A 19,182-nucleotide genomic window follows, 5' to 3' on the forward strand; every position below is an offset into this window, starting at 1 on the left:
GATATAGGGATATAATATTGTCTCACCACTGTTTCCCTCCCATCCGTGGAAAACTTTACAACAGATACTTTGAATGCAGGAAAATACTGGGAAGGAACCAGCAGCTCAGAAATTTCTGCTATCCAGACAGGGTTAATACTCCATCACCATCACCTTTTCTAAACCAGCCCCAAGCACTTGTTTCCTGAATAACTCATCAGCTCAACTGATTTATCATCAGCTTTTTTTTTTAATCCCGCACCTAAGATGTTTTGAAATTGAATAGAAGAAATGGCATCCATGAAAGACAAGACGTGGGGGCTGATGCTGTTGGAACATGATGAGTTAGCTGGCCCTCTCTCCCGAGAGCTTCATTTAAGGGAAAAACCCCCAAACCTTTCTAAGTGATCACTCCCTCACACAAAATTACAGAACAGAGCTATTCAGCCCGGGCCACCAGCCATCGTGCTGCCGGACCAGCATTAACTCTGATGCAAAGCGCTCTCGGCTTGCATTTCAAAGAGCTCTGGGACTAGCAAGGATGCCATTTTGTAAGGGAATCTAAAAAATATCAACTCAAACTCCATAATAAAGGCAGAAAAATTTGTCACCTGGGGAAGGGCAGCTCTTCATGAAACCTGGAGACCGGCTCACCCAGGTCCCCTGCTTGGACGTGTTCTTGCAGAGGGTGATGGGGGCCAGGAGCTGAGACTGGACTGGTCTCAGATGGTGACACCAGAAAAGCAACTGCAGGATGCTCGCGTGTGCATAGAAGTAGGGAAAAGGCTAAGAAAGCTCAGAATTTATAATCTGCTTTTCTCTACCGTGCCAGACTGAGGGTGCTGGCTCCCCTCTGAGAGGGACACAGGGTATGGAGGTACGGGCGGATGCGCATTGGAAGCATCTCCAGCTCCACACGATGCAAGTGGCTTCTTCCAGAGAGCCGCCAGACAGATTGGGAATGTAACAGCTCAGCTTCAACCGCTTAAGGCGAGGGAAAGGAGGGGTGTCAGCACTGGGGCCATGGGGTTGGTGTCTAATGGTATCTGCTTTAGGGCTAGATGGCCGCAACACCCAGACTTTCCCACCTTGTCAGCTCTGGACCCCACCACGCGCCCCAGGTACCGCTGCTCACCCGCCGTCCCGCGCCCTTCGGCAAGGGGTAACTTCGCAGCAGGGAAAACGCGAGGGTGGCACCGGCGAAGCCCAAAGCCCGTTCTGCCCCCGCGCGTCCCGTGGTGGGATGCCGCCCATCACGCGCCTCGGGCAGGACGCAGACGCGTTTCTAAGCGTCGGGAAGCGAAAGTGCCGTCCGCGAGCCTCAAGCAGATGCTGCGCAGAGACGACAGTAAAAGCCCTTAAGGGAAAGGAGGGGGGAAGTAGGGAGAAGACAATTAGATAGCTGTTTTAAACGATCTGGAAGAAGATTAAAGGTGGCTGCAGGTTTTGTTTTGGTTTGTTTTTTTTTTCTCTGGGAAGAGGAACCACTAGATTACCTTCGTCTCTTCCGCCTTTACAAATTGCTGTTAAGAGGAAACCCTAAGAGCTAAACTGATCGGACACATTTCCTTGTTCTTTTATTATCCCTCCAGCTGACATCTTGGGAAGGGGGAGGGAAAAAGAAATCAAGTGAATTAAAATCAATTGGGGGAAAAAAAAAGTGAAGAAATTATGTAAGAACTGGCAAAACACAGCAGACCAAGTGGTTATATAAAGCAATGAACACAAGAGCTTATTTAATTTAGATCTAGCTGCAAGACGGACCACAGTATAAACAGGCTGGGATTAGGCAAGCTGGGCTGTCATCATGCATATGCTGAATTAAAGCCCTGGGTTCTCCGCAGAGTCTGTGGAGAAAAGCCAGCTTTTTAGGGATGCTCAGGCCACCACAGATGGGCATCCCCACTGGGGGGGTGTCTCTCTCCACCACTGTGGGGATGGATCCGGACACACTTAAACATCAACACCTTCCTTTGCTTGTCTACCCGAGGGGCTGGCAGCACCGTGACCTGACGGGACACCTTTTGTGGGACACAGTCCTGCCTCAAAGGTGCTGACTTGTTGGAGGGGTTAGCAGCACCCACGCGTGGGCTTCTCTGGTGGGCAGAGATCCTGTGTGTGTGTAGCCAAAATAGTTTTATCAGCCAGGCCCAACGGGTGGGTTTATCACTGCATGGAGCTGTAGGGAATGATTTAAAGCAGTACTGTTATTCAAAGCCGTAGCAGGAATTTGGCTGTGACCTAAGGAAAAGAAACCAACTTCAATCCCTCCAGTCAACATCACTATAAACGCAGGATTCCTGAACTGAAGCCGTTGACTAATCCTGGATATGCTTTGCCAGCAAACCTGGAGAGGATTCAGCCATTGGGTTTTATGGGTTGCTATTTTCGTGCACTACAAAATGATGCTTGCCTTGTTTACTTACATGGCACCACAGATCTGCTGGTGGGCAATGCCCTGCCGCCCGTGGCACTGCCCGTGTGCCGCTGCTGCAGAAAGCTTGTCGCACCACCTCGCCGAGGCACTCCTCACCAGAGGAAAGTCTAAGGGAGGGTTTGCAATATTGTGCATGGAATTAATAACTTTCTGGGCCTCTCAGACAAACGGGAATTGAATAGATGTCCTTGGAAGAGCGTGTAGAGAGCGTGGTAATGGATGCTGAGAGGCCAGGCTGCACCTTGCATCTCCCAGCTCCACACCCTGGTCCTTCCCTCCCATCCCCTTCAGACCTGAGACTCTTTGGCACATTCTTTCAAAGGCATCGCAAGAAGAAACATAAGAAGAAATAGAGCAGAGGACCTCCGCGGGCAAGCGGTTGTTTCACGTGCAGAGTTGTTTACTCTACAAATCATCTGAATTATGAGCAGACTTCCTAAAACATAATAAACAAGGGCTCTGGAGGGATAGGCGAGCTGCAGCCGCGCAAGGGTGGGCTGATGCAGAGCAGAACCGGCCAGCTGTCCGCCCAAACCGGTGAGGAGGTCCAGAGCGGTTCCCGGTGCGCTTCCCGAGAAGTTGCCCTATCAAATGAGCAACGTGGAGCTGCGGGAGCTGTGAGAGTTTATGGAGGCTCAGGGCCTGCCGCCATGTGTTTTAATAAATGGGTTCACGCCAGCTGTCCCCGCAAATAAAGCATTAGCGTGGGTCAGACGCTATCTGCCCAGGCACTTGCCACAACTTAGGGGACATCGTGCAGCAGAGCCATGGGAGCACAAGACCGTGCCGTGCCAGCGGGACAACACACTGCTCTCAATCCCGTGGTACAGGGTAGCAGAGAGCTGCCCACACCCCGGCTCCCCTCGCACGTGTGCCCAATCCAGGCTCAATTAAAATTCTGGGCTTTTAGGTTAAGGAGTTGCCTGGTGCTGTGTGCTGGGACTGGTGGTGCACCAGGACTGTAGGTATTCCGTCCAACTTCCCCTCTTTCGCCAGGTCCACTAAGGACCTCTCCAGAAAAGAAGGTAAGAAAGCAAGAAGCAATAAGGGAAAATTTATTTGCACAGCCATCTGGCCATTAAAATTAAGTCCTTGTTGAAAGACAGGGCTGAGAGTGTAGGGTGTTAATGGCACGCAGGGCAGCGCCTGGTGGGACGGGATGCTCAGCAGGGTCCTGTTTTGGGAGAGCTGGCCCCAGAGCCAACAGCAAGGCTGTGAAGAAGCCAAACCCACCGACCCACAAGTGAACAGAGGAGACATCTCGTTCTGCCCTGGAGCTTTCTTACCTATTGCTGACACAATGAGCAGCTCTTAAAACCTCTCCCAGCTGAAGTGGCATGAAAACATGAATCTACTTGTATGGGGATGGCTCTAAGGGGTGTTTAATCTATGTGGAAAAAAATCCTAAAATTGGCTGCAGTGTGATTTAGAGGATGTCTGCCAGTTAAAGTGTTAACTAGACCTAAATAATGTGGCTATAATGGACTTATTCCTGCTACCAGATCCCATGCTGATGCCAATATTCAAACCAGACGTCCCTGACTGACAGAAGTAACAGGCAAGCTTGGCAGTGAAGAATATATAATAAACCAGATTCACAGGCTGATTTAAGCAGCTGCAAGGATGGTGATAAACAAAGCTGGGAAATAGTACTCTTTTAAAGAATTAAGTATCAGAGGCCACACAGAGCTTACGTCTCGATGGCATGAGGTGAGATAAGCGGTGCCCAGCCGTACTGATCGTGGTGACACATGGTGAGACCCTGCAAAACATCTCACTCACTGCTCTTCATGCATTACATGCTGCGCTGAACAATCTGTAATTACTGGAAGAATATCAGCAATTGCTTCTTACAGTTGTTGTGGAGCTTAAGTGGTACAAATTAAGTAATAGGAGCAAGAATCAACTATGCTGAGCGTCGTTTGAATAGTTACTTACTTTTCTTTTTAAGTGTTACAGGGAAACCTGGTTGTTCACACACAGTCTAGTTTCACTCCGGAATGCCCATTAAAACTTAAATATTCAAAGCAAATACTGAGGAACTTTTTCAAGATCAGAGATGTTAATTTAATACACTCAAATATTCATCCCAGGAAGCTTGCTCCAGTCCAGGGAGGAGTGTTCCAGCAGAACCATAGCTCACGCCGGGCTCCGGGTCTATAAATCGTTACAATTGCTCTGTTCTGGGCCTGGCTTTCAATCAGTCAACAAATAAAACCTCTTGGAATACTAATGGCTTCCAAAAAAATTCCCAATTTGCTTTATACAGTTTGCCAAACAGGAAAAGGAGTCAAATATGTTGAGTGATTTATTACAAGTGATTTGCCAGCTGAAGCAAGTGCAGCATTGCTCTGCTTAATTTGTAAGTCAGCAAATGAACGCAAAGAGATGCAAGGACCTGCTCTAAAGCAGCTTGAATTCACTGCGAAGGACCAGGGCTCCAGATTTCTGACCGACAAGACCTTTGCGCATCGTTCCCACATTACCACTGCCCTTTCTGTCACAGGTCTTCCATTATTTGTCTCCGCACAGCTTACCACGTGAGAATGCCTGCTCACACGCTGCGCAATGGTTTCCATTAATGCACTTCAAACCTGACTTGCAGCTGCTTTGCTTATTCACTCCAGAGCCCTCCCCGGGCCAGGGCTCCGCACCACGTCGTGTGCCGCTTCCCTGTGCTCGGAGGAACGGAGCGAAGCCATTAAACGACCTTCCTATCATTAAACTTCTGTAGCCAGCTCCCCTGAGAAGGAACAGTATGGTGGTTTGGGTTCCCCCCCCGCAACAGCTGCTGCCTTCTTTTTACTCTGAAATTAATTCACAAGTGAAATTAAAAAAAAATGCATGAGGAAAAGCCCCCAGGTGAACTTCACATACTGTGCATTCATTCCTGCCTACCTCTTACTCGGGTAACAGAATAAGGTATAGCCTGAATAACAGCAAGACTGTAAAATATGCAGAGAATTGTTTAAACTATAATCTCCGAAGACGTGGCTAGGAAATAATCCTCCCTTTTTAGCCCTATCATGGTAACAATGAGCATCAGTTTAATCCTAACAGGAAGATGACTGGAAATAATGCATTTCAGGTGCACTGGTCTCAAATCAGATGGCTCACGTCTCCTTAGAGAGTAGAGAATTTGGGTTAAGTATGCTGGGCTGCCACTGACAAAATCTACAAAGCACCTACAAGAGAAATACAACCCCCACCATCTCGAGATGAAGGTTAGCTATCAAGACACAATGCAGAGGGAATCCAGTGCTTCTGGGGGGGCTGGGTTTTGGTTTACTGGAGCAGTGCAGGGGGAAACTTGGAGAGACGTGTCTAAACATCTACAGGCTCTGGGCTTAAATCTAACTGCACGTGCCCTTGCCCGCTTTTAGTGGGAGACATGATTCGGATCCATTTCCATTTAAGTTCCCTCCCTTTAACTGTGAGAGCATCTGTTTAGTACACATGCAGTTTTAAATTCTAATTGGCTGCTGCTTAAACCCACCTGAAATTAATGTTCAAAATAAAAGACTGAGAAGCTCTCACGTGAGAGCCTGGCAGCGAGGGGACCGTGGAGATTGGTGCCTTTTTCTCCTTCCACATCTCTTACATTTTTCAAGCCTAATGCTCCAGTAAACAAATGCCTCAACCCCTCAGAGCACTGGAGCGCAGCAAGTGTTGATGCTGAAATCCTTTCCACGCATGGGTGTGTTAGGTTAAGCAGTGTGTGGAGACCAGCAAAGCCTTTCTGAAATCAGGAGGGGTCCGTTAGTTAAACCAGCTATGGATTTCCCCAAGCCAGCAAAAATACCAGCTTCTGGCTTTGAAGGTGCAGTTGCAATTCGGATGCCTATGCTGCACCTCGTTCCCAAAACTTTCTAAAATTAGTATCTGTCACTACACAGAGGAAATGGGCTCTGGATCAACCCAGGCAACTGGGCGAGGGGGAGGGATGGTTTTATTTCCTTCGGTCTTGCTGGCCGCTTTCCAGCAGAAGGAAAGGAGATGCAGAGAAAGGGTGGAGATTTGTGTGTTTTCTGGCGATGAACTGCTGCCTTTAGGGAGGACCTGAGCATCCCCGCTCCGAGATGGGGATGGAGGGCAGAGCGAGGACCCCGGCATGGTGCTCCCGGTGCGGGACAGCGTGGGCTCGGGGGGCTGGAGCTCCGGGGGTCTCGCACCGGCCCGGGTTAACGGCGGAGCGGGGTTTACGCCGGTGCAGGGTCTCAGCCCGGCGCTGTGGGGCGGGAGGGGGGGCGGAACAGTGCACAGCAAGCGGAGCCGACCCCCCGCCCCAATCTCGCCTGCCCGCAGCCCGGGCCGGTCCGTCCCGTCAGGGCTGCCCGGGACACCCCCCACTCCCGGATCCGGTCCCCCCCTCCTGCCCCGCCCGCCCCCGCAAAGTTTGGTCACTCGGGGCTGGCCGGCGCCGGCTGCTCGGGGCGCCCGGCCGCCGCCGTCCTCACCTGGATGACCGTCTTCAGCGTGGAGGTGTCCACGATGGTGGTGCAGATGAGGGAGTCGGGATTCTGGTCCTTGCCGTAGATCTCCCCCATGGTGAAGATCATGGGGATGGCGAGGAGGAAGGAGGCGATCCAGATGCAGCTGATGAACTTCTTGGTGCGGCTGCGGGACATGATGCTCTTGGCTTTGAAGGGGTGGCAGATGGCCATGTAGCGCTCCACGCTGAGGCTGGCGATGTTGAGCGCCGTGGCGTAGGTGCAGGCGTCCCGGAGGAAGTAGTAGCCCTTGCAGACGGCCCCCCCGAAAGCCCAGGGGTGGTGGACCCAGATGAAGTTGTAGAGCTCGATGGGCATGCAGAGGAGGAAGATGAGGAGGTCGGAGAAGGCGAGGCTGGCCAGGTGGTAGTGCACCGTGCTCTGCAGGTTCTGCAGCGACTTCTTGCGCACCAGCGTGTACGCCGTGATGGAGTTGCCCACGGTGCCCACGAAGAAAAGGGCCAGGTAGATGACGGTCACCATAACTTTGGAGTAGATGTCGGTGTTGACGTCCAGGTCCTCCTCGTCGGGCCCTTTGGGGAGCAGGTCGGAGCGGTTGGAGGTGTTGGCATAGCCGCTGGGGTGGAGGCGGAGGGGGCCACCCGGCACGGCCGTGGCCGTGGCCGTGGCGTTCACGTGCATCTCCGGGGCCGGGCCGGCCCCGCCGGGGCTGCCGCACCGCCCGGCACCGCGCTCGGACCCGCCGCCGCGCCCCGACGTGCCGCTGCCCTCGGCGTGGAAACTTGGCTCGTTTTAATGCGGCGAGGAGGAGGCGCCTGCCGCTGCCGGGCTGCCGTGCGTGTGCGTGTGCGTGTGCGAGACACACACACACACACACACACCTCCCCTCCCCGGAGCAGCCTCGGCTGTGAGCAGCCCGCAGCTCCGGCTCTCTCCTCCCTGCAGCTCCCTGGCGCCCAGATGTGCCCTGGCAGGGCCGGAGCTTCCCTGCATGCACACTCTCACACACACACTCTCACACACACACACGTGTGTGTCCCCCCCCTCCCGCACCCCCGTCCGCGCTGCCTCCCCCGGCCCCGGGGGACGGCCCCCCGTTCGGCCCCCTCCTCCCTCCCCGCCGCCGAGGGGGGTTTGGCAAGCCCAGCTCGGATCACGAACTGGGGCCCGGGGAGGGAGGGAGCACGTCCCGGGCGGGGCTGCAGAGCCCCTCCGCGTTGGGACCCCCAGTTCCCCTTCTCGACCCCTTGCAAAGTCAGGCACAGAGGCACTGTGAGCTGCGGGCTGGTAAGGGCGTCTGAGCACTGCCACCCCCCACCTCGGGGAGAGGAGAGGCACCAGGGATGCTCCATCACCCTTGGACATCCGCACGTCTCACTAGTCCCCAAATACTCACCCACCTGCTGCTGCTAGGAGAAATGAATTTAAAGGAGGGGGAAAAAACATCTAAAAACACCCACCTCTGCCCTGGTCTGTGCGGGGCACCCTCAGCACCACGGCACAGCAGTGACAGCAGCGAGCTGCTTTGCTTTGGTCCCCGTCCACGACTTTTCCCTTACTGCATATCCTCAGATGTGAGGATGCAGAATCCCCTCTGAGCTGCCCCGCCGCAGGGGCAGCACCTGCAGGGGTGCCATGGTGATGCTGAGGGTGACAAGGGGCTGCCCCACAGGAAAGCCCTGCTCTGAGGATGAGCAGTCTGGTGGGGTTACCCTCTCAGGTCGGGGTCCCTGTAAAACTCCAGTGAACGGTTTGTCCGCTCAGTTGTCTTAATGATAAAATCTTTACAAATGCATAGAGGAGATCTAGGAAAATCACATTCAGGGAATCACTGATTTATCCAGAGACGGCCATAATATGTCCCATTCATTAGCAGACGTTGGGTACCTGGTTCCCAGCAGCCGGTGGGCTGTGTGTTTGCTGAGGTCCTTCTTGCTTACCTATTTGATGCAAGAAGATGTGTAACCCTGCAGTCAATCAAATCATCTCTGCATGCAAACAGTGAACTTTCCACAGCCACCCGTCAAAAGTCAATATTCCCCCAAACTTTCCTCCTCTTAAATCCATCCAATAGGATTGCCCCATGGCAAGACTAACCAAAATCAGATTTATTTAGTCATATTATTCATACAAATTTGGAGAGAAATGTTTTCCGGCACTCATCCCACACTAGTTTAAAGAATGACTAATAATCTCTTAACACCAATGTTCCTTTCATTTCAAAGCTTCTGTCATGAAATTTCTGTTAGCCGAGCAAAGTTTGTCAGGGTTGGTTGTTTTTTGGTGTTGTTCCTGGTCCCCATTCTTGGGATGGACCAAGAATATTTATCCTGAAGAAGGGAAGTGGAACACGGAACAAGTGGTGGGTTGTACTCACCTACTGATGTCTGAAGGAGAGCTGCAGCTGGGATGCAAGCTTTCTCTTGGGTGTCCAGTGTCCCTATTCCTCAACCCCCAAGTTGCGGGGAGCTTATGGCCCCATGGTCCAAGCACAAACCTGTGCTCCTGGACTAAAACACTTGTCCCACAGAGGCAGCAAGTGAGTTCCTTTGGGATCTTCGCCTATAATGAAGAGTTATTGTCCTTTCCTGGTCCTGTAACTTTATTTTGGCCTTGTGGAAAGCAGTTCCTATCCCCACAAACAAGATACCCATCTGTTGGTCTAATTTTACAGTGTGGATGTGCACGTTTCTATTAATAGCTGTCTCTAGAAATGCTCTGCTTTGGATCCTGTTGCCTCGTGTTTCTGCACACAGGTGATGCACAGGCACGCCTGCTAACGGGGAGAGGATCACATCTCCCTGCTCCAGCCCAGGAGCTGTTCCCGAGTGCTCCACGTGCTGCCTCCTCCACTTTCCCTCCATGCCAAGTACTGGTGGAGAATATCAAGAGATATAGTTAAAAAATAATTCTAGTTACACACTGAAATATCAGCTACTTGGAATCAATGTGGCTGTTGATGCACGACCAACACTTGTAACAGGCTGGTGCAGTTTGTGCCAGCCAAACCTCAACTTCCATACCAACCAACGAACGGGCTGGGTGCTCCCATCATTAAAGGGTTCATCAGCATATTTCTATGAGCTAATTTAATGAATTCCATTAATTCTTTGGCAACTTTTTTTCAGCCACATGAGAAACATTCTCACTATCACAGGCAGATAGCTCGGCTCTATTCGTTTCCTCATAGATCCGGGTTTGAGCAAAGAGCTCATCTTCTGGGATCCAGCCTTGCCATTCCTCATGCAGCAGTGTGGGTCACTTCTTGTAAAGGAGAAAGTAAAAGAAAGTCTTGTCTCTCTCCAGATGGAAAGAGGTCGACCTCTCCCCTCTCCTTTTCGAAAGCTTTTTGTCCAGGCAGGTTCTACCTTCTGTCCTCACATCACTTTTACGGAGCTGGACACCTACGGCTGGTCCAGACCCGACCCCCTGCAAACCCTGGCCTCGGAGCAGCTAGAGGTTTAGCCTGCCAAAGGAAGACATCAACCCCATTCCTGCCTCGCCGTGTAGTACATCTATCCAACACACCTTTAGTCTCCCCATTGCTAGTGCGTGGCCAAGGGGAGGTGTGAAGTCCCTTTCCTGATGTGGGATAATGAAATGAATGACAAAAGTAGCTCTCCTTGCCTTCGCTTCTGCTCCCTGCAAGATTTTAATCCATATTCCCCTTCAAGCAAAAGCAGGGCTGGAGACGCACTGCTCTCTTCTTGTACGCCAAAGCCTCCAACCTAAATCCCCACTGTTTGTTTCTGAACTAACCGACCTTTTAGCTAAGCTGGGCTCGTTTTAATATATTTTGTAAGTGTGTGTCTGTGGCTTAAAGAGGAAAAGAATCATGGAAACCAAGAGAAGCCTGATCTCAAATGTTACAGCAAGGCATTTACTTAAAATCTTGCAGCAAAATGTCACCTAAAGACCTCATCTATTAAAACTGCCTGGACTTTGAGCTGAGGGTCCCACAGTGCCCAAGATGCGAGGCCCACGGGTTGCCTCACTCCCTTTTATGTTGACCCAAGTGTTTTTCGTCTTTGCTTTTTTCCAGCTGCAACTGGGGACCACGAGGAATTTTTCTTATTAATCCTATTCCTGTCTGATTTCTCCTGGTGGGATTTTCCTGAAGGCCACGGAAAGCAGCAGAGAGAAACCTCAGCAAGAGGTGGGTGCTAACAGACAGCAGCAAACTTTCCCCTGTTGAGGTCCGAGCACCCAGCCCCAAATACCTGTTAGAGCAGGTTCCTGAGTCAGGTAACACTGGGCTGATTCAAGCCTTTAAAATCAGTTCCCAGTGGACTCGCTATAGACAGACTCTCTCTAAAAGTCAGGAGTGTCTAAGGTGGGTTAGGAAGATAAAATCCTGGGGTGTACAGGGCTTTTTTAAGGATGCTGCACTTGAAAAACAAGGAAGTGAGGGAGAAAGGGGTAATAGAAAAAGGGACATATATCAGCTTTGCTGATGACAGTATTGACTGTATCATTACTTACAGGCATGGAAGTGCATCCCTTCCTACACGTAACGTATTGCAAAATAAAGTATTGCTTGTTTGGATGAGCAATAAAAGATTCCCAACGGCTGCATGTTATTTGCTGCCTTTGGCTGAACTGATTTCAGGAGAGTATTTTAAATCAAAACAGTTGATACATGGGATATTTATTGCCTCTGATTTTCATAGCAGAGGAACCTGCTGAGACTCTGCAGTGTGAGCACATTGGTGCCTGTGTTGGCAAGGCGGGCAGACCATACCCAGAGCAGAGCAATGATCACACACCCCAGCATTTGTGTCCCTGGGCAGGTGTAAAAAAAAAAAAAAGGCAATCCAAAAAGCAGAACACAGCGGGATGTGTACGATGATATCGGTAAGAGAATTACCCTGAAGAAGCATCAGTCTCTGGGAAGGGACAGCTGGGAAATGAGACACCTTTTACAGGTCCTATCTTCTGTGTGCTGCATGTTCAAATTCAAAGTCCTTTACCTTGGTAAAACTCCTTTAAAGTTAACAGATGTACTGGCTGATAGACCCTGTAATATTTGTCTCAGACAGACAGGGACTGATACATTTATTGGACGCACAGAGGAGATATCAACTGCTTTAGTTTAGAGATAAAAGTAGTTTTTGGATCCTCCGAGATGTTACTGCAACAAGCCCAAATCGGATTCCTTATGGCAATAAAGGCACTTTTATCTTCATATATGCGATATAAGTATCCAAGACATAAGCATTCTTACTCACACTGCACACAGGGTTTCCCTTCAGAAATCCCCTTTTATTCCAGGAACAAATACAAAGAGAAAGGACGGAGGCGTCCAAAGGGAGAGTTTGCACTTGCTGCAGCTGGGACCCTCTGCCGCAGCCCCAAGCACGGTGCTGGCGCTCTCAGTGCACATGCAGATGGGCAGTTACTCTATTTCTAAAGGATTTAATCTGCTTTTGCAGCCCTGACTCTCTGGAGCCGCAGCAGCTCTGCCGGTGGTGCTTCCAACAGCTCCGCTCAGCGGTGCCGGCTCCGAGCACAGCCCTCGCTACCAGGGAATACTCCAGCTCCAGCTCCAGCTCAGCACCGTCCCTTCCCCCCGTACACCGCATCAACGTTTCCCAGGAAATTTCTCAGAAGACACAGATTAACCTCATTTTCTCATAACCCCAAATAATTACTGTTCTTCAAAATTTCGGTGTGCCTGGCAATTTTAAAATGCAAATGAAAAAGCAGCACAGTAAAAATCCCTGGCAGCCAAACACTCTTCACTGCCTTTTCCCAGTGACTTCCCCATACATTTGAAATGCTCCCAAATGCTTATTAAATGCCTTGGATTTCAGGAAACACACAAAGCACCAGACACGCTTTGTGCTCTTCCCTAGTGTGAGTCTTTTTATTAAATGCTGGCAATACCACGGGCTGGTAGGGCTTTCTCCTTAGCCATATGACACTGAACAGCAGGACATTTGTTCAGGCACCCCTCTCTGCCTTGGTCCCTTGCACCCAGAAAGGCTCTTTCTGTACGGCGGGGAGACCGGGGCGGCACGGCGCGGCGGGGTCAGCCCCGGAGAAGTTCACAGTAGAAGTTGCCCTGGGACGCCCTACACTGGCTTTGAGTCACTCTGTGCTGCTTCAGCAGACTCGAAAACTTGGCACTTCGTGTCTTCCAAAGCACACCGTGACCTGCTGGAAATAGATATTATTTGTTCTCTGCAGTCTGGCTCGCTCCTGCTATTATTCCCTTCAAGAGCCCATATCCTCGCATTTTTCGCAGCACCGGTACCGTGGATGTGCCGGAGCCTGGGCTCCTCCCGAGCCCACGCTGGCATCGCCCTCACTGTGCCTGCAGCCTCGGTGAGCGATGAGAAGGTCCCTCCTGATTATCACCAGGAGGAAGAACGAGGGGCTGCGGAGGCTCCTGCGCCCCCCCCCCGCGCTGCGGGGGCATCGCGCAGCCGCCGCGGCGCAGCCCGACCTCAGCACAGAAAAGTCCCGGTTCTGGTAACGTCGCTGCACGACCTGCTGCTCCGATGGCAAACGTGAGAGGAGAGATTTATTCCGCACCCCTGTGGGCCAGGGAAGTGTCGGGAGCGCTTCTCCACGGGCTCGCCTGCGGACGTTTCTTTCCCAGGGCACTCGCCGAGCTGTCCCGCAGGCCCCGGCACGGCTCACAGCCCCAGGCACACTGGCCCAGCCTGACATCCCCGAGCCACAACCTCGCACCTCCTCTTCGCTGATTTGCTCCCTCCTCTTGGCCAACCCAAGGGAAAGGGCTCCCACGCGCAGATAACACTCTGCCCCAGGCTATAACGTAGAGCTGCCCTGGGACTGCTCTAAATTAAATTGGAAGAAAACAGCCACAGGAGGCAGGAGATGAAAAAAGAAAAAAGAAAAAAATCTGAAAAAAATGGTCAGGGAGGCTAATTCAGTTCAGCCTGCATCAGAGAGGGAGCTCGTTCAGTGCCTTTCAGTCTGATACTGGGCCATGATTGTAGTTGCATTCAGTGCCTGAGATTTTTTGTAAATCTGATCAGAGCTGTTTGGGGAACTGCAGGTACTGAGGAAATTTGGGGGAAAAAAAAGCCCAGCTTGTGTGAAATGAATCTTTGGTTGATTGAGTGGAAAGATGTTTACCAAGAAGGGAACTCTCTGGACAATTGTTATCTTTCTAAACTTTCTCAAAATCACAAACAAACTGTTCTGACTCCAAGGACAAATATTTCCAACTGTTTCATTGTTAGAAAAGAAATTATTTTTACATCTTACAGAAAACAACGGCTGCTCTTGCAGTGTGTGCCCCTTTTTGCTTCTAGAGAGTTCCCCCCTCTGCTTGTCGTCTCGTCTAAACGGCAAATACCTTTTCAAAGCCTAATGCCAAAGCAAAGGGGTGATCCTATGGTATCTTTGTTGGAATTGATCATTTGCTCCTCAGGGCACGCTGCTGTAGCTGTGAGATGAGGGAAGGCTTCTCTTGTGGAAGACTGTAGCAGATGGTGCAAAGAAATCATGGTACAAGCTTTTTCTCAGGTTCTTCTAGAATACTTTCTAAAGAAGACAATCCACCTCTTGCCTTGAAATAAAGAGCCCTTCACTGGTGCAATGGGCATTTAAAATAATAGCTTGTTTCTAGCTCAGACTTTGCAGCATTTAAAGAGTCTTCATGAGGATCCTTATCCAACCTGCTGTCTCACGTAGTCTAATACCACTGAAAAGTCACAGGGATGGATTAGGCTTAATACTGTGCACAGGCTTACTTGGGGAGGAGGGGAAAGGAAATTAATGAACGTATTTCATCCCAAAATGTACTCTGTTAACAGTAACTAATTACTGCGTTTGTACTTCTCCAAACACACGGAAATATGGAGATCTCATACATACTGGGAGAGATTTTAAAAGGGAGCAGAGCAGAGCAGTGTGGTTAGAGTCGAGGAAATCTTGAGTGCGTATTACAGTGAGAGATCCAATAGTTGTATAGGCAAGGCATATTCCCAGCTCACGTACCTATGCAAGAACACAGGCTGCATGTTTCCTCTTTTGCTCACAAAGCCCATGTATGGCTGTTGAAACCAAAATCAGTTCTCTTTTAGTGCAGTACGTGACTTTACAGTAAAATGGAAAAAGCTGCCTACCCAGCCTTGAATCCAGGGCTGAATGCTCGAGGAAAAAGTCTAGAAAATGATTTGGGTAGAAGGGTGCATTCATACAAGAAATTGCTAAACCTCAGCAAAGCCATACTGATGACAAGGATGCGAAATAGGTTAGAAAAATTAGATGGAGTCCTTCTTCCTCAGTAATGCTCGCTTCATCAAAGAAAGTCATATTTCACTGTGTGGTAAACACAGAAGTAATAATGACAATAACTGCCACAAAAGCAGCTGTGAGGTGAACTGGCAGACAGCTGAACAGAGTTCAATTAACAAAAAGTTTTCTTTAAATGATTTGATTCTCCAGAATTTGCTCTGATCCTTCAGCCAATCCTTCAGCAAATTTTGCAGCCACCGGTCAGCTTGGCAATGATGTTGTGTAAGGCGACAGTCGGTGCACAGAGACACTTATAGTCTTTGCCTTTCCTGGACCTACGCCGGTAAGACCAGCGGCTTGACCTCAGTGCAAGGATAGATCTTCCTCTGCCAGTGAGGAACAAGGAGAAACAGAACCTATGAAATTCAAGAATTAAAATCCCCAAATCACGCTGAAGTCAGAGTAGCAGAATCTGTCCCAGATTTGTTTGCACAAGTTATAATTTTGGAGGTCAGCGGATTGCATGCAACAGTTTCTTTCACGTCTACAGTTTAATTTGTAAAGAAATTTGTAAAGAAATTCCAATGCTTGGAAATGCTTCTCCAATGTTTGGGGCATATAATATGTGGCATATAACAAAATGTGGGCTTTGGACCATAAATGTCAGGAGTCACTTATAAAGATTTTTAGGAGTTCTTCATCTGTTGTCTCCAAACAACTTGTCTTGAAGGGTGTCTCATTTCAGTGTCTTGCGAGAGAAACAGAGGCACCTGAGATGGTTCAGTGGTGGATCACAACTGTGAGAATAACAAACCAGCAGCATTTATTGAACCTCTGAAACAACTGGAAAATGAGCTGAGCAAGCAGCAAGTCCTAAATGCATCTTTGTGAGAACTTACATTTTGATGCCTTAGGAAGCTATGTCGTTTCCACCTGCTGGATCTATATTTTAATGGAGATCTTCATTTTCCAGAAGCCCCTCAAAGGAACTTAGAAATATGCCCCTGCCCTCTGCTAGGCTATCTGCTTTCCTTGATAAGAATGCAAACACGTTTTATTACAAGCCTAATATACCAGATAGAATAAGAAATTGAGATAAGGAAAAGAGATTTAAGAATATGCTTGAAAAAGGGCACATCTCTGAGAAATAAAATACACATCCTGTTGCAATATGAAGAGACCATTTTTTTCAGCTGATGTTTCATTGGAATAAAATGGTATTTGTAGGTACTGGGTTAGCTGCATGACACGTCTCAGCCTGAGCTCTAAGTAATATAAAAAGAAACATTTTGATCAAATGTATGCTTAATTCCAGATTTAAAAGGGACTATGTTAAAAGACAATTTTGCATATTTAAGCAAAGCTGGTTTAGAGCAGATTTTGGACAGCAGAGACAGCAGGGGGACAAATCCCACCCTCACCAGCCAATCAACCCACCACAAAATCCAGCTGAGGGGTCCTGTCACAGCTGGCCCCTTCCCTCCTGCTGCCCATGAAGAGAACTGATCCAAGACATTTGGCTCATAACTCTGCTTTAGCTTCTGCAATGGCAGCTCAGAGCTTTATCTTGGCTTTGTCTAACCTCGAAGAGCCGTAGAAGAAGAAGAAGAGCTGAAGATGGGAAGTCCAAGTGGCTACTTTTGCTTGAGGGGTGAAACCTAATCCTGTTCTGTAGCTTCTGAATTTAATCACAGAGGATTTGGGAGACAGTAATGTTCATAATCCCGGAGAGGTGCAAGAGTCTGTTGTTCGGTTACTGATGGGTTTAGTTTCTTCTTCTAGTGCTAAAAGTCAACTACTGAGGTTGGAGGAAGATTTCTCTATAGATCCTTAATTTGCCTAATTGCTGACTTCCTCACAAGTGCGATGCTCATGGAGAACTCAGAAGGAAAGAAGCTATTTTCATTCCTGGTTTAAATCTTCTAAGCCATTAGCAACTGAGATGTGATTAGTGCTGCAAGTTCTCCTGTAAAACAGTTATCCAGTGAATCAAGCCCACCTTCCCACCAGCCTCACCGTGTGATAGCCTACTCTTATAACTCCTCTGGGGACCACTTATTTCACAGAGACAGTCGTCGTCTTCCTCTCCTAGCTAGTAAGGAGCTGCTCTGCTCAGCTCCATGGCAAAGAGCAGCTGCTGACGGAGCTGTCCCTTCCAGACCTTGGTGCATCCAGGGTATCCTCATGGATGGGGCTTCCCCCACTCCCACATCAGAGAGCCATGGCAAATATTCCTGCTGGTTCCAAGGAGCTGATAAAGCTGGAAACAAAGAAATGTGTCTCTGAATTCCTGGAGATCTGCTGTCTAGGACATGCAGGGTCATCTGAAGTGCTGGTTCTGGGTTATGAAGGATGAAGTTTTCATCGCGAGCAGAAGTGTCCCTGCTTGCCTTAGCCAGCTCCAGCTGGAGGACATTCCCTCTAGCATCTGGTGAATACAGCACTCCTGTCCCCCACTCTCTGCCAAAATCAATGCACAACAATGCAAAATCAATGCACAGTGATGTGCACTGTTTCACCCGTATTGTGTCTCATCAGGAGGAGGAGGGAAGAGCAGATCCAGACCTGCTGCAACACCTTGTCCTTCTGTTCCAGTGGAGGGGCTGGCCTGGGCTCACCAGGACCACAGTTGACCAGAAACACTGGTATTGATCATCATTAGATTTTGCTGGAGAGGAACTGCTAATGACAACAATAAACATCATCATTCTCATTATCTGATTTGATCACGCAGACAGAGCACCAAAATGTGCCTGTAAGAACAAGAACCCCCTGTAAGCATCTTTGATTTTCTCTGTGGGAAATCACAAGTTTTGCTGTTGTTCTTGAAAGGCATTACATGAAACTCATTACAAGGCAAATTAGGTTCAAATATTGCCAGTTGATGGAGAGGGGTGGGAGACACAGCTTCATTGAGTGGCTCGTCTCCATTGTATGCGGGACTGGTGGCTGGGTTCCACCAGTGAGCCCCATGCTGCCTCCCTGACTGCCCAGACCTGCTCCAGAAATCATGAATTTCTAATTTTTGCCACCTCCCAGCTGACTCCAGGAGCTGACTAACAGGCTGGGGTTGGGTATCGCCACCAATGTGTTTCAACCTTCCCAATACCACCACCTAAATCAAAATCAGTGGAGAAATAGCAGGGCCAAAATCCATCCCCTTCCTCTAACGCAATGTACGTATATCTTACTATCTTGAGCTAATTATTACAGTTGGTGTTTATGTGGGTTTTGGCAACCTAGGAAATAGCAGCAAATCATCATGCTTGGTTTTGGCTTTGAGGAACCACCTCAAACACAACCTCCCTTGGAAACGGTCCGGTTCCTGCAGCCCTTGGGGTTGCTGACGTCATGGCAGTGATGTTTGGTCCTATATAGCTTAAATGGTGATAAGTGATCTTGTGACGGCTTTCCTGTGGCTCCAACAGCAACCCCCATTCTGGAGTGCAATTTCTACCCTGGCACAGACGGGCGAAGTACATTTTCTGGGATCATATGCAAAGAAACGCTCTTGCTTTGGGATAAAGCGAGGGGAGAGCTAGCAGCTCAGTTTGCAACAAAACTGCGGGTAACCTGCTCTTACTGCTCAGAGCTACCGTTACCGGTATCGGGCCCAGCACCAGCGGTGCAATAAGGCATATAATTATGGATGGTATGCATAACGTATGTAAATACTATACATAATATGGTTTGGCCAACATGTGTGAATTTGGGTCCGTGAGAGGAACGGTAGCCTTTACTTTCCCTCCCATTTCTGTCCACTGAAGATTTTCTTCCACAGAAGGAATATATAAATCCCTACGTCTATAATCAGCTCCGAGCGTGGGGTGAGAGGATGTTAAATGTTAAACGTTTAAATTAAACACAGTAACTTCTGCTATTCAGACAGAAACTCACTCCCTTGAGATGCTCTTTCACAGGTGCGTTTAACGGGACCGTTTTTGTGTCAGCCAAAAGCAACACCGAGTCTGCCGTGACACGACCGCGGAGCTGAAGCTGAAGCCTGTTAGGTCACAGGTTTTGTTCTGGGATCTCAGTTCAGCCTGTGGTGAGGTGAATGTGTATCCGTTCCCAGAAACTCCAAGGCAGCTTCATGGTATA

The 19,182-nt window shown here is 49.3% G+C and overlaps 1 protein-coding gene across 1 annotated transcript in view; it reads right to left on the reverse strand.

Annotated features, from left to right (window-relative positions):
- Positions 1–7,548, reverse strand: part of NTSR1 (neurotensin receptor 1) — a gene marked incomplete at both ends in the record, with an annotated part of 57,890 nt that extends 50,342 nt beyond the window's left edge. Inside the window, one exon of the mRNA XM_082007355.1 lies at positions 6,874–7,548. Coding sequence (XP_081863481.1) covers positions 6,874–7,548 — 675 coding nt within the window. The remainder of the gene's footprint in view (positions 1–6,873) is intronic.
- Positions 7,549–19,182: the final 11,634 nt, after the last annotated feature.

The sequence above is a fragment of the Phaethon aethereus genome (genome assembly GCF_964289735.1).
Source record: "Phaethon aethereus genome assembly, chromosome: 16".
NCBI classification, from domain to species: Eukaryota; Metazoa; Chordata; class Aves; order Phaethontiformes; family Phaethontidae; genus Phaethon; species Phaethon aethereus.